Below are 25137 nucleotides of genomic sequence, written 5' to 3'. Positions count from 1 at the left end.
TACTATGGTATGACTATGGAGGTCTCTTCACCGTGTGGTTAAATGATATATTGTATAATAAGCCAATGGCAGTTATGTTTAAAAAACAACATTGGTAATTCCAAAAGGAGAAGATGAAGTGAAATGGTGCAGATCAAAATCTAGGGGATGCTCTATTGAACTAATGTACAAACCATGAGAGCAGACTATTGCACTAGAAATTTGATCAGTACAATTATGCTAGAATAAGGATTATCTCCCATAGGATGGAGTATTTGCGTGGGCTACTATACAAAAAAGGATCATACCTACCATGGGACAAGTTGAAGAAGCTAGAGTTTCAAGATCACCTTCAGTGCCCACTATCTAAAAAGGAAGAATAACCTGCATAGCATATGTTGTTACCTTGTGATTATTTAGACTTTTGTAGGAAACATATAGTGAGTAAATTGAACAAGAAGGTACCTATGCCATTGAGTCTACCACTAGAGATGTCCTTGGAAACATAAGAAGTCTGCCTTCACCAGCTAATGGACCATATGCCCCTCCAAGATAATTTGGTAAAGTTTGGAAAGAAAGAAAATGGAGGATCTTCCAAAATAAGAAAATGAGAGTGAAAACCCTAGCAAATAAACTTGATACAACCATTTCACCAGTAAATAATGTGGTGAAAAACAAGACTGAGAAGAATAATGTATTCAAATTGCTTGCCAAATTAATCTAACTTAAAACTAGGATAAATTACCCATTACTTATGGATTACACATCCACAAAGAAGCTATCAATTACCTAGGGACATGGACTTGAAATGGTGCAACAAGGTATATGCACTAAGTTACAGTAAATGTCATCACTATTCTACTCAAAGGAAATATTACATTCCTGAAATAAGGTACTGGAAAATAACTTATCTAAACAAGAACTGAAAAGCTTTGACTAACTTATGCTACTCAGTAAAGATCCAACGATCAAATAGGATTCTACTTTGTCTAACATTGTTGGAGGAACAACCACAACTTCTGGTACCTATTGGCTACAAAGAGAACAAAGCACTGGATAATGCCTCAAGAAATAAAAGGAACAAAAATACCCACTCACCAAGTGGGCCACCTTAGACAAGTGAATTGAAACAACTCAATATAAACTTACTGGAACAAAAATCTTTGTTTTATTCATAGCTGGAAATCAAGTACATACTGAAGATTTTACTGTATTAATTAATATTGCCTGAATTTGCAGTAAGACTTCTTGCCAAAAACTAATTTATGAAGTCTGAAGGGAATTTATTCATAAGAAAAGACATCGTAACTACTCCCTAGATTATCGGCCATTTCAGTCGCATAAGCTCTAGCAAAGTTTTATTTGATTCTAAACAAGCTGAGACATTTTTTCATCTTGACAGAACAGGTCTTCTCCATTAAACGCTCAACAGAAATATAAGCTCTTCTTTAGCTAGATTTTCTCTCAGCTGAAGTGGTTCTTAGTTTGACCCGCTTGATGGTAGTTTCGCACATTCATGTCCACTTCCTCAAACAATTATTGAATTAGTCCAAGGTGCCTTGTGTCGGCAGCTTCATTGCGCTTGGCTAACTTAGTCCTGCACAAGATGGTTAGCAACACATGCCATATTCATAACGCATGATGCCTCATTATTCTACTTGTAATTAAAACATCTATGTACTATTTCATTCTTGCAATAAAGGATTCACTTGGCTGCAGGATAACTTCCAAATTATAACCATCCATGAAAACATGAATTATAAAAGATGATCAGTTTATCCATAAGTATTGACAATTAAGTCTTTCCTACTCCTATAACCATATCATAACAAAACATGACTATATGTACTTTATATGAGGCCTTTATACACATATTGTCTTAAAAGAGTTTTTCGGAAAATATAACAGCCTAACTCCTGGACTGACAAACACGGAAAACATGGAACGTAATAGACCATAAAATGGGCTCATCACACATCATGGAATGGAAGCATAAGTTTGATTGCCTTCCCCCATCTGCACTTTATGGTGTTCCTCAAGTTAATCTAACTTACAATCCTAGGACTAGATACTATTATTTGCAGATTTTGTCCTCCTAAACATCTTTAAAATAGACTCCTTTTTCCCATTGATAAAGACAAATTAGCAACCAACATTTGGTGAGATCTCAATCTAATGGATGATCTTCCTCTAAATTTTAGATGTCCAACTCCGTCTTCTGATGTAATTTGAGTTTTGGGGAATGCTTTCAACCGAAACGCAAAAAGGACCAACAACCGCACATAACTACGATACAGATACAACTAGGATTTCAGATATAACAATGGAAAAATTAAATGGTGTAAAGTTCATTTTATAACATAGCAAAAATTATTCTTGATTGCAATCCCTCAAGCTATAGCAAATTCTAGTTGATTTTTCTCACCCCACGATCACCCTACACGATGGCAAATGCTTTGACCTTCTCTCTATCCCTCACATGCTTTGTGCAAATGGCATGTAACCCTTCTCCCTGTTTGTTTCATCCCTTTCATTTCATGCGTTCATTTCCTGCCATTAGTTTTGGTCGTGGCTTTGTTGTCTGGCATTTTTTCAGCGGGTTTTGTATTTCTTGTGTTCCTCTCTTGCCGTCAACCTGCGTGTGAGCCATTCCAACTTATGGTCGTGGGTCTATGACTAGCCTTCTACCACTTCACTTCTTTTCTTTGGGTTTCTCGACACCATGTGTCGGGCTGGTTTTCATGTGGCCTTGACTTCTTGACAGCTCCTTTAATTTTATGCCTATGATAAACCTTGTTTCACATCTTCTTCGTCAACTCTTGTTTCTAGCATTAGCTTCTTCAGCTCACTACTTGTTTGCATCCTACTTGCTAGCTCGTCGATTGTTATTACCTTTTTTGCTCAATGATGCTTGTCAGGATGGAGACCCCATTAACACCTATCACCTATCAAAGGCTTTTTGACCATATGACCAAAGTGGAGGTAGAGAACCTTATCTTTCGAGATTGTGTTAACTCCCTAACTACTAAACTAGCAGACCTGCGAAAGAAAAATGATGGTATTCGAAGGTTGAAAGTGGATATTACAGTCCTACAACGCAAGTTAATTCCAACCAAAAACACATTCAAGAAATCAATGTTATCAAGGAAAAACAAATCGAACTTGACAGTTAGCAAACCTCTTTCGTGACAGAAATGAAACAACTAAAATCACATGCATCCATTTGTAACACCACTAGCCCTGTACCCTTCTCAGGTGTGGAGAAGACTATATAGACTAGGTTGACCGATGAGTAGGTTAGGTGAGCTTATGAGCTTAACCTTAGGGTTCGCCGCCTCACCCCTTCTATTGTTGATCCTACCTCTGCAAATTACTCTTTCCTCAACAATCAACAAGACATCACAGCAATACACTTGACTAGGCATCAGTTGGCCTTGATGACATCCTCTTTCTTTGGTTCCTTTCATTGTTCGTCCGCCTTCAAGTTCTTAGGGCGAAGAAGAAACTTTTTCCTCTTTTCACTAAGATTTTCCTTGACGAGGACCTCACTAGGTCACAGGTGATAGAGTTGAAGCACTCTAGGGGACTTATTGCAGAGGCTAGATGCATTGGCAAGTGGGTGGTTATCAGGAACCTTAGAGTGATTATTCGGGATTCTCCTCCTCCGAGATGGGAATCAAGGTCGCCCAGTAAGGCCAAATGATAGTCTTCTCAACAGTTGGGCTCATCAAAACCTCTCAGGGCTTCTTTGCATGTCGACTACTCAAACAACAACCTTAGAGTTCGTGGCCTAACTTCTACTATTGATCCTACCTCTGTGGGATACCCTTTCCTTAGTGATCAAGTAGACATTACAAGCATTAACACTTGACAAGGAATGGATTGGCCTTGATGGCCCCCTCTTCCTTTGGTCCATTCATTGTCTAACTGCCTTTGGATTCTTAGTGCGAAGAGTAAACTTTTCTCTTCCCACTAAGATTTTTCTCGATAATGATCTCACTAGGTCACAAGGGACAAAGTTGAAGCACTCTAGGGGACTTGTTTCAGAGGCTAGACGCAGTGGGGAGTGAGCAACAATTGGGAACCTAACAGTGGTTATTCTAGAACCTCTTCTTCCTAGATGGGAATCGAGGTCGGCCATTATGGCCAAATGACAGTGATCTCAGCAACTGGACATGTTAGAATCTCTTAGTAGTTCTTTGCATGTCGATTGTTGGAATGACAAGGGTACCTTGTGGTCATTATTGGGTCTTCTTCTAGATGCTCTTGGCTTAACTGACATTATGCTTGTCACAAAAACACATGAGAGTTTTGCTCATCGTCTCCCTGTCATCTCTTGCTTTTACTGGTTATCTCATTTTATGGATGAGGTCAAGTTCTCTAGTGGAATCAGTGGATCTGTTGGGGTTGCCTATTTTGTCAGAGATGGCCTTTTTAGCACGACTTCCATGGTCCATTCCAATAGTTGTGCTAGAATCGTGGATCTACATCAAATAGGTGATGTCACAACACAGGAACATCTTCATCGCAGCATGTTATTTCTTGTCAGCTTCCTCATACTACACAGTTCATAGCATGGAGAGCAGGGACCCTTTCGAAAACCTCTTGGAGCATATTACCATATTTTTAGCCCTAGGGAACATCCTCATCTTTGGACACTTTAATGCACAGACCAAAGATTTTCATACCCCTATTCATGATCGTGAGTCTAATTCGATTTACATGACATAGGTGGATCTAGGCACCCTTGGGCTACAACATTTCTGTGAGGATAGTCAGGGACCCATTACTAGATACGATCAGCATCTGCTACAACTTTGTGAGTTCTCTGATTTGGTTATCCCGAATGAGATTTCCCAGTTCAAGTCTTTTCACCTGCCAGCCTCATGGTGGAGGCGCGAGTGTTGTCAACTTTGCCCTCTCATGTACTTGCTTCATCTACTCCACTAGTCAATTCACCCTCTCTCTCCTTCCCCTAGCCAACCATGCCCTTCTTAGCCCTAGCGCTACAACACTTCTCTAAGGATAGTCAAGGACCCTTTACTAGATATGACAACCATTAGTTATGGCTTTGTGAGCTCTCGGACCTGGTGATCCTGAACAAGATTTCCTAATTGCAGTGTTTTCACCTATTGGCCTCACGGTGGAGGCACGAGTATTGTCAACTATGTCCTCACGTGTACTTTCTTCATCTCCTCCATTAGCCAATTCACCCTTTCCTGTCTTCGCTTGGTACACCATGCCCTTCTTAGCCTTACCCTCACGTGCCCTCCCCCACCCAAACCTCCTTTTGCTTCTCTGAGAACAATGGTGACCTCTTCATCCACCACCTCAAGCAACTCCTCACCCAGGTCCCCTTTACTGATTCAAGGGACGCTCCTTCCATGTTTGGCTTGCCTATTGGCACGATGTGGGAGTTTTCCCTCCTCTCTATTCCTCACCGCACCTCCTCCCTTTGCCATGGCCTGAAGCATAAGAACACTTGCCCAATGAACCAATGGTTTGACAAGGACTGCAATACTTCCATCACTTGGTTCGTTCGGCTTTCTCCACCCCCTTTTTCATCTAGGTCTTGCTTGGCTACTACCGCCTTCTTTACCACAAGAATCGAATGTTTTCCACGTTGCAGTGTTAATACCTTTGCACTTCTCTCTTGCAATCCCCAGAGCTTTTCTGGCACACCCTGTTCCCTCGCTACCCCCATTCCCCCCCACCTTGGATCCCAATTCTCTTGTCTCTCACAATGCGACCAGTTATGAGATACGCGACCAGGCGCTTGCCCACCTTACCCCTCAACCTCATTGTCACCTCTTTACATTCTCTAACATCAGTGAGGTCGTTAGGTGCATGAACAATAACATGACTGCTAATGAGGAAGAGTTCCAAGCAAAGCTCTTCAAGCTTGATATCATTGTCTTGGGTTCTTTTCTCATTGTGCTCTTTAACAGGGTGGCTTGCACTAGTGTTCCTGATTCTTGGTCGCGACACAATATTTATTCAATCTATAAGACAAGCTCGGCTTCTAACCCCAACACCTCCATTACCATCATGGTGGGGCATACATTTGCCAAATTTTATGCCACTATGTTGCTTTCTTGAAGTTTGCAAACCTTTTGATTTTGTTACTCTTGTCACTCTCTTCCAATGGCTTAGAGATATTGGCAATTCAAAGACCCTTTTGTCGGCTATATTGAGGTTATACGAGTGTGATGGGCAAGATTCAAAACTCCACAAGGTTTCTTAGATCCTATTCAGAGCACCATCAGGGTGAAGAATGTCTGCCCTCTCTCCCCTACTCTCTTTGGTATCTACATTGATGACCTTGAGCCTTTCCTTTGGAACTTCTTGCTCCCTGGCTGTGGTTGTTACTTAAATCAGGTTTTGATCTCCATTTTACTTTTTGTCAATGATGTGGTTCTATTGAGCTCTTCTCCTGAAGGGCTCCAATGACTTCTGGATGGGCTAGCCTCCTTCTGTGATTTGAGATAATTAGTTGTTAACCTAGGCAAGACATAGGTGATGGTTTTCATCTACCTAAAACCCCTGCACCTTCACTTTTTCTTTCAAGGGAATGAGATTAAGATCACTTACTCCTATACTTACTTGGAGGTTAAGTTCTCTAGACCTAATTTTAGCTTGAGATCTACCATGCAACCTTGCGTTTAAAAGGGTCTGGGTTCCCTAGCTATGCTTGAGAGACGATGCTTCAGACATCACTTCTAGGATACCACGACCAAGATGTCCTTGTTGGACTTCTTGGTCAAGTCAACCATCCTCTCTGCCTCTACTATGTAGGGGCCCTCTCCCTTAAGTTCGACTAGGCTTCGATTGAAAGAGTCAAAACCCTCCTTCGGTGCATTATTAGATGTCATTGGTACACTCCACACCTTATCATCTTGGTCGAGTATGGGGTTCATTCTTCCAGGCTTGGTATCATCTTTGATTTGGTTTGGTTTCTACGTCATCTTCGGGGCTTCGTAGATTTCTCTGTCAATCACTACAGATACTCTTACCTCGCTTATTGCTCCTCTGAGGTGGCGACGGCTTCGAATCTAGGTGGCAGCTCTCGTCGTTGAATCTTCTAGGCCTCTGTTATTCTTGATACAAGAGTTACTACCCTTCGAAAACACATACGATCAGGCAATGCTATTATATTTGCAGCAATCCTCATAAATCAACAATAACAAACTATGATTATTAATTTCATAGCCAAAGTGACTTAATTATCTTCTTTGAAATCTAACAATATTTTCAGCACTAATAAAACCGTCCTAATAAATTTATCTTTAAAATAGCTTGATAGGCTAGCAAGAAACCCAACTCTGATAAAGTCTCTAATTTCACTCAACAAGTGTAGGTTTGATGCTTTGATACCATTGTAATATCCCTAACCAGATATTTTTTCAAAACCCTTAATTGAATCTCAAAAATTTTAAACAAATAATTTCGTAAAATGCATTTAATATTTCATGAACAAAACCCTAGAAAATTATAGAGAAAAATGAGTCTCAAACTATTATTACAATCGATCTCATGTAGAAATAATATTTCATTGAAGTAATTGAAGTTATTCAACAAAAAGACCAAGAAATCCAGTCGTAGATACAATAACTACGGCGAGATTGGATAATAGAAAAGATGAACCTAGAATACAATGTGAAACACTTGTGCAACATCTTCAACTGACCAATGGGTTTCTATCCACTGCCCAAGCTTGAGGGTTATTGTCCTCTCACCTATTGAACACTGAAGCTTTCCAAATAACTCTCCAAGAGAGAAAGTGAAATCCAAATCACAAATAGGTAACTCTACAAGTTTCGCTTTTTGTTTCTTAATTTCCTTTTTAAATGATATGTTTCCCCACTTAAGGAAATAAAGTCCTCATAGATAATAAAGTGAAAATAACAATACAAGATTATGTTATAGTCATTTTATGATAAACCAATTACATCTCCAAGCATTAAAATCTCTAAACAGATGGACTCGAAAATGCATGTATGATAGCTCATCAGAGAGTTATCAACAAGAAACTCATAGTTGAACCCTAAAATTCCAAGAACATTGAGCTTGTTGACTTCTATAGTAAGTATCTAGAAACCCCATTGAAACAACCCTAATTAATTGGCTATTGAAATTGCCTAGGCCAAAACTGCTTTCACGGTATAGAAAACCTAGTTTGCTTATGGGACCAAGACAAAACGGGCTGATGGCACAACAAAACTCACTAACTGAAAAAGGAGCCATGAGAATGCAACCAAGCACAACTCAAAGATGATGTTGACTTCCTTTCCTTTGGGCAAATTCAAGCCAAGTTGCATAATGGGCATAGGTTCTTCATTCCAAGTTTTATTACTTGCTGAGAGGCCCATTTTGAGAATGAGAAATTTGCTTGTTTAAGATTGAACTGATAATTGGCGCACCTTTCCTTGTAACCAGAGCTTTAAGCTCATTTAATTGTAACAACAAATAGTAATAAACTTTTACCCGTTAAAAATTCTATCAGTAGCTCCATAAATCCACTTCATCAAACTTTCGTACTTCGAACTTCCTATTGCATTCAAAGACAATTTGAACTTTTGAAGACTTTGTGTTGCAAGAAGACAAATTGTAATACATAGTAGTGACTACACTTCAGAGTTGAAGACTTTGGGTTCAGTTATAAGTATGTTTTTATTAAGATTGAGACTATGTAGTAAGAGACTTTGTGTCTTATTGGATGGTCTACTTGAATCTTCATTTTGCACAATCGTAGGAGACTTTAAATTCTTGTACTTATTCCACAAAAAGTAAAAAGTAAATTGCTGCCCTTAGTGTTGATCTTACTTTAATTCCAGGGTCACTAGTACTACCACAGCAATAGGACCTTTTTGTTAACTTTAAAAGTTGTAGTTGTTTGCAAATCATTCATGAAAAAAAAGGAATTGATTAAGAAAACCACCCTTTCTATAATTTCTAGTTAAGTTCCTAATGGAGCCCCCTCCAGTAAGGAAGCCTCCCCTATTACTGAAAGAAGAGAGAAATCTAATGAAATGTTGCCTAAGTCCCTATTTTGTAACTTGTGGTCAATGACATACAAATATTTTAGCCTAGAGATCACTCACAAATCAAGCATGGGAACTCAAAAATTCCACCACCGCAAGATGACAAGAAATTGCTTTGATACCATTGTAATATCCTACACTAGGATATTGCCTAGCATTTTATGCAATGCTAGAAATTGTAGTTCCCTTGTGTTTGTGAACAATTATACACTTTTCAGGTTTGCAACAATAATTAAAATGCATCTAAACTTCTCAAACTAAATGCACAGATTGAACTCTATTTTATTTCTTGCCAAATACAACCCAGTGCATTTGCAAATATACTCAATACTGAAAGATACATTTGAATAACAAAATTGAACTAGAATGATACACCTTTCATGAAATGTTTCTAAGAGAAATCAGAGCTCAGAGAGATCAATGTTGCCTTCTAGTATACATCTCAAACCCTATATGTAAATCACAGGCCACAACTATATACGCAGCCCTGCAAATTATACATGCTCGACTGAATATAAATGAATGCAGCCCTAGTAGGAATGGATGGTAACCACACACAAATTCGTAGCTCATAAAGGCGATTCACTACTCCTAGAGAAAGTTGCTCAGGTTAGTATTCAATAACTATTCAGTAGGCAAGATTCACCATTATCAAGAATGGCTCAAAGTGCAAGAAAAGACACAGCACCCACCCATGACATTTCTTCAAAACCCTCAAGACCAACTTCTCCACAATGTAAACAAAGATATCTAAATCCAATTTCATTTGAACCAAACCATTGCATTTATAATTATATAAAAAATCTTCCTTATCACTCTTACAATTAGCTTCATGAAGTCTCTTTTTCACTTAAATGCTTGTACCTTTATGCTAAAGCACATATTTGAATGATATAATTTATTAATTCCCTTTGGTTCCAAAAATGACCTTTTCATCAATATCATGAATATTCTAACAAAACAGATGCAGGTGAAGTGTATGCTTTTATATCATGGGTAAATATTTTTGAAAGGAAATACACTACACAAACAAGTGGTTAAAGTGTGCCAAATCCATGTAGAGTAGGGCATGTTGGAAGCATGAATGTTGATGATATTCCTATGGGGGAGTATTGTAGAAACATGATTAGATCATTATCATGATGATATGTTACATTCATGACTCTAATTGTCATTGATGTTGACATAGCATTTTTCTGTGGTACCTGACAGAAGAACAACAGAAAAATCTAGTTGGGAGCATTTTCACTAAGCGAGGTTAAAAGGAGATACTACTAAGTGTCTAGTATATGCAACTAACCTCGAAAGCATAAGATATTAAGTCTGGAAGAAGTTATGCAAGTTTCGGTGAAGAGTGTTCTAAGATAGAGTTTATGAAGGCATGTTCTGGTAAACTTGTTATATCTATTAGCAGACTTGTTGTTTTGCGAAGCCGAAGTTAAAGATGTGAAGAAGACACTTTGGAGATGACATAGCTAAGCTCGCTCATCATAATGATACGTGTACGAAAAGTTATTCAAGTTACAAGGCGGAAGATCAATGTTATCGCTAAATGTAACGTGTTCTTAATGTGGTCCTATAATAATTAATTGAGAAGGTGTAATAGCCGACTCAAGGAAATGTTTTATGGATTCAATATAAAGGAAGGACAATTTCCTTTATCATACAAGGGAGTAGAAAAGGATTGTAAGCAGCACGAAGAGCAGAATGCGAAGATAAGCAAAGCAAAGCGAAGGTGAAGGAAACTTTGTTGCCAAGGTTTTATTCTGTGATCCGAAGTTTGATGCTTGTATCTGAGGTTCGTGACCTAGTCTACAAGGTCAAACAGTGATTGGTCTAGTTGACAAGATAGAGGAAAGAAGTTAAAGTACAATACATACAATTATTCTGCAAGGAATAGTTGAGAGATCAGTTGGACAATGAGTTCAGTGATCTTGCTCCAGAAGTTGTTTGGACAATGGGTCCTTCTAGCTTCTACAACTCTTAATAAGGTTGGCATAACTCCTAACAGGGTTGGAATCTTCTAACAGGGATTCAAAGTCTCCTAATAGGGACTCATATGTACTAAATGTTACAATAGACTCCTAACAGGGTCCATCCTCTAACAAGGAATATTTATATTAGTACATCATCTTGTGGGCACCATTCCCACCGGGGTTTTCCCTCTGATCAAGAGTTTCTCTAGTTAACATATCTGGTGTAATTGTGTATGTACATCATTGTATGTTTGTTGTTTACATTGATTGAATGTTTAAGACTATTTAAGGTGGATAAATGTTTTAATTATTGGATAATTGATTCACACCCCCTCCCCAAAGTTATCTTGGTAGACTATTGTTTCTAACAGGGCATTGTGCAATATATGGGAATTGTGGTGAATAGGGGTGGTTACCAGAATCCTAGCTAAGAACTTAGTAGATTCATAGGAGCCCTCAATCCTATTTCTCATCCTTGAAACTACATTTCATAAGTTTCATTGAAATGCACAAGCGAAGGGAGGCCTGGGTTTCCTTTTGGATGACACTAGCCTTTGGCGGCAAATGATGATAGTTACTTCTTTTGATACACAAGGATTCTAGGTACGCGAGTCACAATAAGAGCAAATTCTCCTAGGATAGTCTACAAAATTTTGAGCAATTATCTCAATAGTAGTATGAAAATTTTTCTAGGATAATTCTAAGTTTTTGTAACTTCTAAATTTGGTGCTAACGGCACATTTCATATGTCAAAACTGGCACCATTTGCCTCATTTATCTTTGAAAAATACATATAATATGAAAAAAGCAGTAAAAGAGAAATGACTCATATTCCAAAATGATGGAGGATCAAATTGGACTATCAGTCAACGTGGAAATGATAGGCCAAAACAATTAGCGTATCCAAGGAGGCAAAATAGGACACAAGCATGTTGGAATAACTACCAATCATATTTTGATTCATTGGCTCAAGATTCAACAAAAAAGAAAATGGAGTTTCGGTACACAAAAATTCGAGGATGGGCAGTATTATAATATTTTTTCCCAAAGGTTTATTTGTAACTATTTTTGCATTGACAAAGGAAATAGAGAGAGAGTGTGCTAGTGTAGTCTATAGAAGATTGGCAAATATCAACTATACATGCAAAAAGTGTACCAAACTTCACTCCCTGTGACACTATATCCATATGAAGAGCCTATTTGTATCCATTTATATAGCATCCCTATTGAATATTGGTCTAAATATATGCAAAATATAGGACAATCGTCAGGAACCCAAAGGGAAATCAATATAGACATCAGAGATCAAGATTCATATTTGTTTATGTGATTGCAATTTGTCGCAATACGACAAGTTCAAACAAAAATCATATTGTGCATGGAGAGCTCCAAGCTTAGTCAATCAAAGTTTAGGAAGAAATATAATTTGCTTTAAGATGTAAAGAGAAGGATCATAGAGAAGATGTTTAAAAGCGAGCGCCTACAATGAAATGGGTATGGGCTCAAGAGCATCAATTCTTTGGCTATAACTCATTGAAAGGAAACAAAATATGACTAAAGAGAAGATTTCTGATCCAATCTTATCATTGACTCCCCAAATGGATAGATTGTCTAGACTAGGAAAAAAGGACTACTAACGTGGCACTCGTTGAAGACAAAAAGACAATATTTCAAAGGAAGATAACACATGTAAGCCACAAAGAGGAGAGGGCATGCTAATTTCTCTAAACGCATCTGAAAAGGTTGGGATCAATTATTCATTGAAGGAGATTGAATTAAACAATAAAGATCAACATGAGTGCCTCGAAATTATTGAGGATCTATCCCGACATGGATGGATCGGAAGATAATTTGGTGCATTTAGATGATTTGGGGATTGTTGACACTATATTCATTAGTCAATCGGCTGCCACAAAGTTAGGTAAGAGACATAAGGGGAAGGAAGTCAAGGGCGACGAAGTTAATTACATCAAACAACAATGGCCAACAAACAATGCTTGATTAAGCATCATGTCAATAAATTAGCTCCAAACTTCATTGTCCTTCAACAAACCAAAATCAATGAAGAGGATGGTCAAAGATTGACTCCAGGTCTAGGTATTATGTGCTTCTCTAACAATTCACATAAAAGAAAAAGGATTCTCGAAGCCAGCCATAATTGAATGTTATGCTCTATCAATTGTCAAATGCTAGATTTTAAATTCCCCATTTTTTATCTATATAGCACAACAAAGGCTAAGGAAAAAAGAATAGTGTAGCACTCGTATTAGCTCCCTCAACAAGAGCAAGGTAATACTTGGAGGTGATTTTAATAAAATATTAGACTTCGATGAGAAAAGTGGCAAATAGAAAACAAAAAATAACGTGATGTTAGATGTCATAGAGTTTACAGAGAATATTTTGGCGATGAATACCCCCCAAAGGATTGTAGGTTTACATGGCCCAATAGGTAGGAAGGAATTAAAAACATTTTTGAGCATATTGATAGGATTTCAATTGGAACAAAATGTGTTAGAAGCATTGAAATGAGAATAGGTCTCAGCAAGGCTGACCTGACTCGAGAGTTGCAGAAAACTCAAGCAAACTGTATGAACTCATTACAAACTCAACTAGACTCGGCAAAAAACCAATTTCTAGAGTGTCTTGTCTAAACAAAGTCTATAAATAATCTAGGGCCCTTGGCACTCCACTACATCGTTTTACTCAGCACTTACTAGGACTCAGAGTCCTCTAGAGTCCAAGAATTATGGTTAGAAGTGAATTTAGTCTCATGTCAAGAATTCTACCAGTCATTGCTTGCGACTACTTTTCAATTCTTCTGAACATGCAAATAAGTAGAAAACTAGCTAGAGACTATTTCAAATTTGAATCAATGTAGTGGCAAGAAGCAAGCCTAGTCAACAAAATCAAACAATGGTGGAAGGAGAATGGTAAGTGCCCAAGTACGATTAGTTTCAACTGCCATACATAAGAAAGGTTCATTTTCCTAGAAAAAGAGAAGGTGGAATCGAAATTGGAAAGTTTAAATAATAAAGTCATCAAATAAAGGATGTTTGCAAATGATTCTCAAAGAGAAAAAGATCTTAAATAACATGCAAAACTATTTCCTCAAGAGTGTTTGATGTGAATTTTGTGACCATCTAGCATGCAGGATAAAAACTAGGTAACCAATCCTTTCTTGAACAAGGAAACCCCAAATGGTAAACAATGCAGTTATTGTGTAACCATGTGAAGTGACTCCAAGCTTTGCAAGGCAATGAGATAGAGCATTTTTTTGTTGGACATAAGTTAGTTTTATGATGTGATTTGATTGTGATTTGCTAGTAACCATGTAGGGACTTGCACTACTCTTTTATATAAGATCTATCAACTTTCTTTTGACAAATAATATGGAAATTTCAGTTCTTCAACTAATCCTTACAATGATATGAAATAAATTGCAAATGGGATATGGATTTAGGAATCTAAGCTATCTCTCTCAAAATCTACCAATGCAAGAAACTACTGAAGATGCGATGAAACCAAACCAGTCCTTTCTTCAGCTAAGGAGGACGCTATCTTCTAAGCATGTGTGAATGATTTTCAAATTACTTATGCACATCAATACCATAAAGTATGCAAGTCAATGACCATGAAGCAATTTAAGTGTTTTGTGATGAGTTCAGCCTAACCTTACACAATAACTTGCAATCAATAAGTACCAAAAGGTATGAACATATGTAAGAGGTAGGAAACCATTCAACACTCCAAAATAACACCTGTATTCATTATGTAAAACCATTGAATTTGCAATTACTATGGCAATATCTCAGCAACAATTTATTCAGAATCCCCCTTACAAATCATTTGAGCGAGCCTTATACAAAGGCTTCAAGTACAATGGATGGATCAAATTGATTCAACATCAACAACACAGATTAATCAACACAACCCTACTACAACTACCACCTACAAGCATTACATGTTGGCAAGTAAGAAAATTACATTGCTTTGAAAATTTGACGGGTGAAACCATTAAATGCATTCCACATCTAATGAGCCTAGCTCTTATGCTGAAGAATTCTGATATGTGTTTTGAAATAGATCGCTTTGCAATTTCTTGAGTTCTTTAAAATATTTAATTTTATCATTTTTTCAGAATTTAGAAAAAAGAAAATTATAATGCAAAGGAAGGAAATTGCAATTTCGAGACCTCCTTTTATTCACTATGCAAGCATGTATAATGCACACATTGCAAATGTTGATTTTCAGATGATTCACAGCAACCATGAATTGATCTCAGATGTTGATGCAGGAGTCAAATCAGGAAAAATGGGCCCTTAAATGTATTTGCAGCCCTAGTAAGATCATATGCTACCTCTGTGTAACCAAACATAGCCTTCCCCAAACCCCAGCATTTTCTGTTAATGCATGCGGCTGCCAAAACTTCAATCACACCCCTAGTAATATGCTGCAACTTGTATGTGGGAAACGTCCAGCTAGAATGGAATTGGAAAACTCAGAAAGGAAAGACGTCAACTGTAAATTGCTCCAATAGATAGCCTCGCGCTCCAATAAATCTGATAATTCCAAGCACAATTCATTGGCAAAATACAACCAATTTAGAGGGCATCAAAACCTGACATCAGCTATCAATTCTTCCAAACTTCTCAAAACCCTCTTCAGCGTCAAACTCACAAAACAACAAAGGCAATAGCAAAAACAACAAAATGAAAAGAACTAATGTGAGTCTTTTATAACTTTTGTGGGAGAACTATCACAGTTTTCCAGTCAATGTGTGATAAGTAGATATATCCTTTCCCTTTAATAATTTGTTTACTCCAATGCTTTAATCAATACCTTAGTTTAAGCTTCCATGAATTAACTGAATAAATGCCCCCTTCCAATCATGACTCAACCCTCAACTTCAGTGAAATAATGAAGTCAAATAGGCCACTAAAATAATAATAACTCCCAAAATACTTACCCTTAAAATATTTCGTCTGAAACAGGAGTCACACCTATTATTTCCCTACATGGCCAAATGCACTTTTCAAAAATACAAAGGGTCTCTCTCAATCAGCACAAGACTTAACATTAATTGTAAGTACATGAAACTAAGCCCAAATGAAATCCAATGTGAGCCAAACAAAGACCAAACTAGAACATACTGAATTGTGAAGAAGGCAAGACCCTCCCATAACGAAGTTTCAGCCTCCGAAGTCCCTATATCCACAATAATTAGCCTATACGAGACACAATAATAGGCTTAAAACTCGCCCTCTAAGATTGGATAAAAAGGAGACATTACAACATGCCAACTTGGAATAACTTAATTGATGGAGATAAAGAAGAGCCACCTCAACATGTTTATCTTGTGAAATTCTTTTCACTCCACACTTTCATCCTCCTTGTTTTAGAAATCTTCTCACTAAAATGTTATTGAAATTCTACTTGTTTTGATATCTTAGCTTTGCTCCTTTCTCATGACTTGAACTTGCCAATACTCATCTTTCCTTGTATTGACTTCCATCTTAACTTCCCTTATTACATGAGATGTGTATATTTGCAATTTGATCATCACCCTTAGTTGATGTTTCCAACAAATTTGGATATACAATATTTATCCAGATATCCCTTTTTTTCATCCTTGAAGTTCTCATGTTGCAATAGTTCCTCCTTCAAGCATTGGGATTGTTGACTTTGCACTTGTACTTCCATCTTTAGTTGCAATCCTAGACTTATAGTTAGGTTAATAAATGACTTGTGATTACATCGTTGTTGATCCCGATATTGTAATCATCCCTGCTCACAAAATGTTCGACCTTGAACAACATCCTTGCTTGTCATCTCCATCTTGAAAGCCTCCTTTCACTAGCACCTCGATTTCTTATGATAAAACATCCTTTCTTAATAACATGATTTCAACTTGGCACTATAGTTGTACTTGGATCAAGAAATTTTACTTTCTCACAATCTTAATGCTAACCATGCATTTTACCTTTGCTTATTCAAAATCACACTTGAATAATTTCTGATTTAACCTTAAATTTGTTTTCTCAGAAGATGATAAATTGTATTGCACTTGCTCAACTACAGATGCAGTTCCCATCTACAAACCTGCTTCTCTTGAGATGCACCAAGATTCTTGGTTAAATTTGCCTTTGAGTTGGAGGTCGCATCTTATTATAAGACCAATTATTTCACAAAATTCACTTTGCAAGCCCTCCTTCAGCCGGAATAATGATCATCATCTCATGCATCACTCAATTTTATCCCTGAATTTTGTTATAATCTCCTTTCACCTCATACAATTTGCTCTCTATTCAAGTTACTTTCACTTTTCAATGCTTCTAATTTTCAGAATCATCTGCATTTAAATTCACCTTTGCTCTTATTTAATTCATCTTCCCCTTACTTGTGCAACTCTATAATGCATGTGGGACAAAATATTGCTTAAAGTGGAAAATTGACCAGCATGGGAACTCAATTAAGTTCATATTCCTCTTATTCATTCCACCAAATGCAATGGGTGAAAATCGATGCTCGTAGGAACAGCTTGAGTCCAAAATTTGTCCTTCAAAATTTGCTTCATCTTGCAGGTGGAAAATCAATGTCTATACGGACAATATGAATCCCACGAAGTTTGATCAATCCTTGCATATTTCTCACTTGGTGGAGATTTGATTGGGATAAGGACAATTTAGTCTATAATTCAACTTGTCCCCATAAATTGGGATAAGGACAATTTAGTCTATAATTCAACTTGTCCCCATAAAACTCATCTTTTGTTATTCATTGTAGAGAAGGTGGAAAATCTTTTGTCGCACAAAGTAGAGATGCAAATTGACCCTCGTAGGGGAAAATTCATTCACTGCATATTTGATCACCAAGTGCGAATTTGACCTCCATAGGGACAAAGTCGAATATCGACCTCCATAGGTACAAAGTGGAAAATCAACCTCTGTAGGGACAACATAGTCCCTGCATTTTGTGCTTACTTTCATTGCAACGCCCTGATGGAGCCCAAAATTTTTGCCTCCATTTTAGAGATTATGTTGGAGATTCCTAATGGAATGGGTCATTTTTTATGTCTTGATAAAGAAACAGTGTGCAAGTAAAATAAGTTATTACTATTAGACAGATTTCCAGATTAGCCACCTAATATGAACAGCAACTCTATAAACGGAAAAGGCAGCAGGGGCATTTATTTGACTATCTCGAAAATCTCATGCAGTTTCTGATTGTTGATATATTCGATGATTCTTCCAGTAGCAAAATATTCAATGATTTTATTTAGCAGCATTGTGGAAGGTCAGAATTTGCCTGATGTGTTAAACCACAATTGTAGAAACTGCAGATGCCTTTTGAGGTCAAAGACAAACCAATGAAAGAATAGGCATGACCAGAATAATGAGAATATCCAAGACAGCAGCAAGTGCACAGCAGGCATTTGTAACAGTCAATTCATTTGCATTCTGGTAGAGAGTTTTTGGTGATGGGGATATAATCTACAGAGACATTTGAACTTGTATGAAACAAAGAAGTTTACGTGCACACAGCCTGGTATATATGAGTGTATAATTACAGAGTCCACTTGGAGATGTTGAGAGTTATCCTGTGCTCACACTAGACTCTTCTTTTTTTTTCCCACCTGAAGAGTTATCATTCGAACCTCTATCAGTGCATATGGTAAATTGAAGGGAAAGCATCGTAATACATGAATCTGGCAAAGCACTAGCATCCACAATAGCAATAAGTCGGCACATCATCTTTGAGATTGTGATGAGTATTCACAGCAGAGGCTCTAGGATATCTTCTGTCCTATGATACACAATTTCATTATTCAGAATATTATGAATTTTCTGGACTGCTGCCTTTCTTGGTATCTTGTTCACACAGTGACTCCAGTAATATACATAAAGGAGGACTTTGCCAGATTTTGGAATGAGACAAGAATTATACTCCAGCACACAACAATAAAGGATACAAGGGGTGAAGGCCATTAGCGAGCATGTAGATTGGAAATGGCTGTGATGCACGAATCACATGTCTCACAGATTCCATCGAATTCAAATCCTCAAGTCTTTCATAAGGGGTTGAATGACCTTCTAGATAACCATCATTACACCAATTTCAGAAATGTCTGCTATGGGGGCAAGATAGCACTCAGGAAGGCAGGGCTATGCATTTCTATACGGCGAGAAAGATACCTATGCATATATCCGTGAAAGAATAATTCAGTGCAACAAGCAAATACTCTCAAAGCAATTCTGAAAGTTTTCGTAGCGTGTGAGAGCTTCCCAAGCAGGGTCTTATACCTATCATTATTTGATGATCTGTATCTAATGATGCTTCGTGTCTTCCGTAGAAATAAATATACACATGGGGAGTTACTTGGAAGCCTGAGTATAGACGCGTGCCGGAAATAGGAGTATGTGCGATGGAGATGGAAATTTTAAGGATATACCACTGGTTATGTTAGACAAAATTAAATTTTATTAAAGTTATATTACCATTATAAATGGTCAGTTATTTGTTTTGAAAAGGTATGGTGCTTGGAAAAGCAACTGACACCCTTCAATCTCTATAAATATATAATGTAAAATCAAAAACAGCACATATCATATTCATATTAGAAATTTACATATCCTATGCACACTTTGATATATTATATCTTTCATTGGTAAAGGAATGATCGATTGAACAAAGCTAGTGGATTTGAATTATTAGGTAAATTTTATGCGGTCCGAATAAATTTGCAATAGATGAACCATCCGTAAGGAGTGTCTCTATGTTCAATTTTTATTTCCGGCACAATCTGTAAGCGTATCTAATTTATTTATTTGCATTAGGGTTTAAAGTATTATTAAGTTGTGTTTTTTATAAATATTTTTATTAATTTTCTATAAACATTTTAATATTCATATAAGTGGACTGGGTCATTATTGCATTTTAAACTTGATAAACATAGATATTGTGAAATATTTAATTGTTTCCGTATTTATGTCTAGTTTGTCTCCATATCACAGGAGTTGAAGTACATCCTAGACTAGTTTATAATTGCGTTCATATAATTGATCTGTTGCATCTAAATTGTTGAAATTGTTTATAGTTTATAGTTTAAGTACATTGGACTTTATAAAGTTGTACATTTCAACTTATAATATTGACTCTAATTGCCCATTTAACTAAGCACTGGTCTTTATATTACTCTTGATTCATAATCCATACACTAGCAACAATTTCATTTCTTTCCATTGAGGAATTAATATATTCATTTGTGGTGTTCATTCTTTATTTAAAACATTATCACATTTATTTATTTATTCATAATTTTCAAGTTTTAGGAAGACTTTCATAACATTCGCATTCTAATCGATCTGTTATAAGAATCTTGGATTTAAGTATTCTGTCTAGTATTAGGTGCACCAGCCTTAGCCTTGCCAAGCCAAAAACGCAAGGGATTTGGATTGCATCAATCAATCCCATCAAGTTAGCCATAACCAGTTGGATATCCGAGCATCGAGTTGGCAAGACTCGTAGGATTCCAATCTACGGTTTTGGGAACCAACACGCCCATTAAGTACTTTAATTTTGCCTCTAAGTGGAAAATGATCCTCATGGGGACTTCTAAATTCCCAACATGCGTCACAACTTTTGAAAAGTGTTTTGAAATTTGAACTAAATGTGGAAAATCAACCTTTGTCAAGACCTCTGGGTTTTGACTTAATTGCTCAAAGGGAAATTGATCTCCATAAGAATGTTGAGGACATTTTAATTCAATTTCATTATTTCTTTCTTCCAAAGAGTGGAAATCAACCTCCACCAACACTTTTCACACTAACTTGCAACATTCCATTGATTTCGCTCAAATTCAAAGACAAAGTGGACAATTAATTCTCCCAAGGACAAATTGTCCCATGAAGGTACCCCAACCCTTGGAATATTTCTTTGGAATTCAACAACCCTCTGCATTTTGCAATTATTGATTTAAACACCTTAAGACTGATTTGTGTATGTAATTGGGAGACTTGAAGGCCCAACCACTACTCAAGTTGATGGCATCACAATTCAATTCTACTGAGGAAATGAGGCATGGCGACTAAATTCTACCAAGTATGTTGGTCCTCTCTCAGGAATGAGAGTTTGGTGGGAACCTTCACGAAGAACAAAAAAATGTGAGAAATATTAACAATATGGTCATAGCTTTAATTTTGAAAAGAATGATTGTTCATCCTTTCCAAACGATAGACCTATTTCTCTTTGTAATATGTTGCATAAAATTATATCAGAAGTATTGACCAACCATTTAAAAAAGCTGTTGGGTTCAACCATTTCAAAAAAGCAGAACATATTTACTCTGGGGCGACAAACTACAAATAGCATTACTCTGGTGTCAATGGCTATTCACATTGTTACCTCTAAGAAGTTAGATGGAATAATTATAAAGTTCGATGTAAGCAAAGTATATGACAAAGTAGAATGAGACTTTTAAGTGTTAGTTACAGAAGAATTCAGCTTTCATAAAGAATGGTTACAAATCATTTATTCATGCATTTGGACCACCTGGTACTAAATCTTAGTCAAAGATTCAATGCGTGGTACTTTTGGACCCACAAATGGGATCTAGTAGGGGGATCGATTATCCCCATTTCTCTATATCATTATTGTTCAAGTTGTGGGTGAGTAGTCAGTACTTTAGAACATTGGGCTCACCTAGGGTATGGAAGCGCATTAGAGTTGTGGAAGGCATTAAGCCCTTAATTCTTCTTCAACTTGCATAGAATACATTAGTCATGGGAGAGGAAGCAATAAAAGAAGCCAAGGTAATCAAAATTGAATTGCAAAGTAGATAGAGGCATCAAGTCAGCACAAGTGCACAATTTCTGCTTAAATATTAAAAGAGCCAATCTAAAGATGATATCAAAAATATTTTGTTTTTTACTCTCTAAGATGTTGTCCAAATACTTGGGTGCTCTGCTTTCCGAAGGACACCATTAAAATTCTAGAAAAAAAGCATTTGAATGGAAAGGTAAATGGCCTAGTCTTTCTAAATGATTTACTCTCTCTATTGTGTCTATCTATGTGATGTCATGTTTTAAAATTACAGATCGAGGAAATCCAAGAACTAGTGTATGTTAAGATCTCCATCACACATGTAATCTAATGTTTTGTTTCATCTTTAATATAGTGGCTAACCCCTCTAGTATAACATCCCCCAACCTCCCCTCCCCACCCAAAAAAATAGTATAATAATATTATTAATATATAGTATTAACATAATAATATGAATATTATATTATTACATTACATTATAATTACAATATAAATTTACTAGGTTCTTGGGTTCCTCTATTTGAGGTTCGATTCAAGTTTCATTTATAATCAAGTTCTAGTAGAGTTCTCCTCCAAGTTCAACCCAACTTCCTTCAATAGGAAACTAAGTGTCTAAGCCGCACCCCTAGTTGTCAGTGACAAAAAATGGGTCCCATGTGCCTTTAAAAATTATCTAGCACCCTAAAAGATCTTTTACCAATAAATTTGGAGATTTTTGCAAATTATAAATATGATATATAGGTAATTTATTTATAATTTTGTTCACAATTATGGATGATCTAGTATCACACTTCTAACCTTTATAATATGCTTGAACATGTATATATATTTGAAAATATGTGTAACGAAAAGCCCAAACCCAAAAGAAACAAATTTGTCAAACCCACATACCCAAAGCCATATCAAAACTAAAATTGGCAACTTAGTAAATTTTATTAAAAAGAATGAAAAGAAGACTTATAAATTGTCACACACAAATCAACCTCCTTTTGTCTGTCCCTGTGCAAGGACTCAGCTCCATGGACGACTAACATACTGAAACAAAAATTGTACAATGTTGTCTTTAAACCATAGTCCAGAAAAATTTATTAAAACCGAAGATTTTCTCCTTGATTTTTGCTTCAGTTTTTCTAGATTTTAATTTGTTTACACACCAAAATCTCTTTGAAATTCAAGGGTTGACAATTTGATTAAAAACAAGATTTAATGAGAAACAAAATCATTTGACCAAGCTATTTCAGATTTTTAGGACTAATTCTGAGTTTTTCGTGACTTCTAATTCTATGGTGTAATCCATGGAAAATGCATTTCCAATGTTACAACCACCACATAGGGAAAATAATGCACCCCAAGTTGTGGCAACCCATTTTGGGATGGGCAGAAACTTTACAAAATATTCAATATCCTTATGTGCAAGGTATACAACACATTGCCAAAAATTTTGAAAGAGGATGTATGATGGATGTTGTTTAGCAACACTTTAGAATTTAGGGTCTCTTAAATTCATGCAAATATCAAATGTGTCTTATTTTCCTTTTCATTGATAGGCAAGACCCACAGTAACGTTCATAATTGATAATGTCTTATTCTTAACTACAGGATCTTTTATTCCACATTGCTGGATTTTGTATTGATCAAAGGTAGTCAGGATATTGGAGTGGTATTAGAGTCTTTCTTTCTTAGCATCACTAGGAGAGTCGCATGTTGACAAAGTCAATTGTGCTTTGTATAAGACAAAGGTACCTTAAAGAGGTTGCAGACCCTTGGATTCAGGATCTACAATTAGCATTTCTTTGGGGATTTCAAATCAAAACCGACCAAGGAAAAGTCTGCAAACTGAATTTCAAAAGTGGCCCTGCTTTTATTGTTCAAGGCTGTAACTAAAGTGTTCAAACACAAATATTATATTATGCATGTAATCAAAAAGAGGTAAACAGACTTCAAAAAAACAGTAAATATACTTAATTTTATGGTCCTTACTGTATTTGCCCTTTTCCTACATATTTTCTTACAAAGCAGTTATTTTCAAACATGTATGATTGATTGCTTGCCATTCTTTGCTAAAGAAGTGATGCATATAAGCCAACCAAAATTCATTTCAGATCGTCAAATTATCAAAATAATAAAGAAAAAATGATGTGGAGTGCACGATATAAGCGAAAATTTCAATACACATCCATTAAAAAGAAAACATGCGACAGAAAATCTTACTAAACTCAAATGCGCTAGGTAGAAAAAGATAGAAGTGAAAAAACAAATTGCATGAATAAAATCCTTACCGATTGTAATGCATCAATATGTTTGTAGCATATTATTTCATGGAAAGGCATTGACTCTATCGGCCTCAAGTAATCTCTGTAATATTGGCACAGATATATACATAAGTATATGGCTAATATTTAAGTACAAGAATAAAAATGCAAAATGTTACTAAATTCTTCATAACAAGGTCTAAGTTTATACATTCTAATCTCGTACATATAGCCATATTAATGCATAGAGCAAAGAAGCACAACATTCAAATATTGCACAAGACTATTATTCTTACTTATCAAGTTAGTCTTTAGAACATAAACATTTAAATCAAGGTTACCAAGAGAAGAGGGTACTTGGAGACTCTAGAGACTAGTATTGGTGCTGATATGGTTATTTACAGTGTAATACGGGGACGCGTCCCCCCACCAAAACTGGGATGCACCCGAGACGGGGGGACGGCGTCTCAACGTCTCGAGCAACACCACTCAGAACGCCACCTTTGCCAAAGACGGTGAGACGTCTCCGACACATCTCGACTTCCCCTGTGGGTGCGCGGGGATGCGATCACGTCCCCTTTAATGTGGGGGGACACCAAGACATCTCCCACGGCAACAAAATGGGGGTCATTAAAAAAAAAGGCACTATTTTAATATTTTTTTGGTTCCATTGTTATTATAATGGAATCCGGGGCCCATTCCTTCCTCCTCCTTTGTTCAAAAGTCTTCTATTCTTTTATTCACATTTGCATTTCTCATCCTTTGCAACAACAAGAAAAAGAGTGAAAAGCTGCGATAAGCACTTGTGCGAGAGTGAAGAATGTGTTTGCAAGTGAAAATGGAGACCCTAGGAGCAAGAAGAAGAAGAGGAGTGTTTAGCATCTTGTTGAAGGAGTTTTTCAAGCAAAAGGTAGATTTTTTAACTTGTTTTTCTGATTTTCAAATGCATGTTTATAAATTATTGTTCAATGTTTTTGGTTCTAAATGTGTGTTGTTTCATTTTTTATAGTTATCATTCATTCATTGAATCATTTATAAATAATAGATTAAGATTCTTGATGTTTCATTTTG

At 36.6% G+C, this 25137-nt stretch overlaps 1 protein-coding gene across 2 annotated transcripts in view; it reads right to left on the bottom strand.

Moving 5' to 3' along the window:
- Positions 1–25137, bottom strand: part of ORC3 (origin recognition complex subunit 3) — a 203952-nt gene that overhangs the window by 32442 nt on the left and 146373 nt on the right. For both annotated transcript variants that reach the window (XM_089809069.1, XM_089809070.1), the window contains exon 14: positions 24094–24169. In XM_089809069.1, coding sequence (XP_089665195.1) covers positions 24094–24169 — 76 coding nt within the window. The remainder of the gene's footprint in view (positions 1–24093; positions 24170–25137) is intronic.

Source organism: Cupressus sempervirens, chromosome 11, assembly GCF_028749045.1.
Source record: "Cupressus sempervirens isolate cs-2001-9-10 chromosome 11, ASM2874904v1, whole genome shotgun sequence".
Classification (NCBI taxonomy): domain Eukaryota; kingdom Viridiplantae; phylum Streptophyta; class Pinopsida; order Cupressales; family Cupressaceae; genus Cupressus; species Cupressus sempervirens.
Note: the sequence above shows the minus strand (reverse complement) of the source record. Positions and strands in the feature narration are given on the sequence as shown.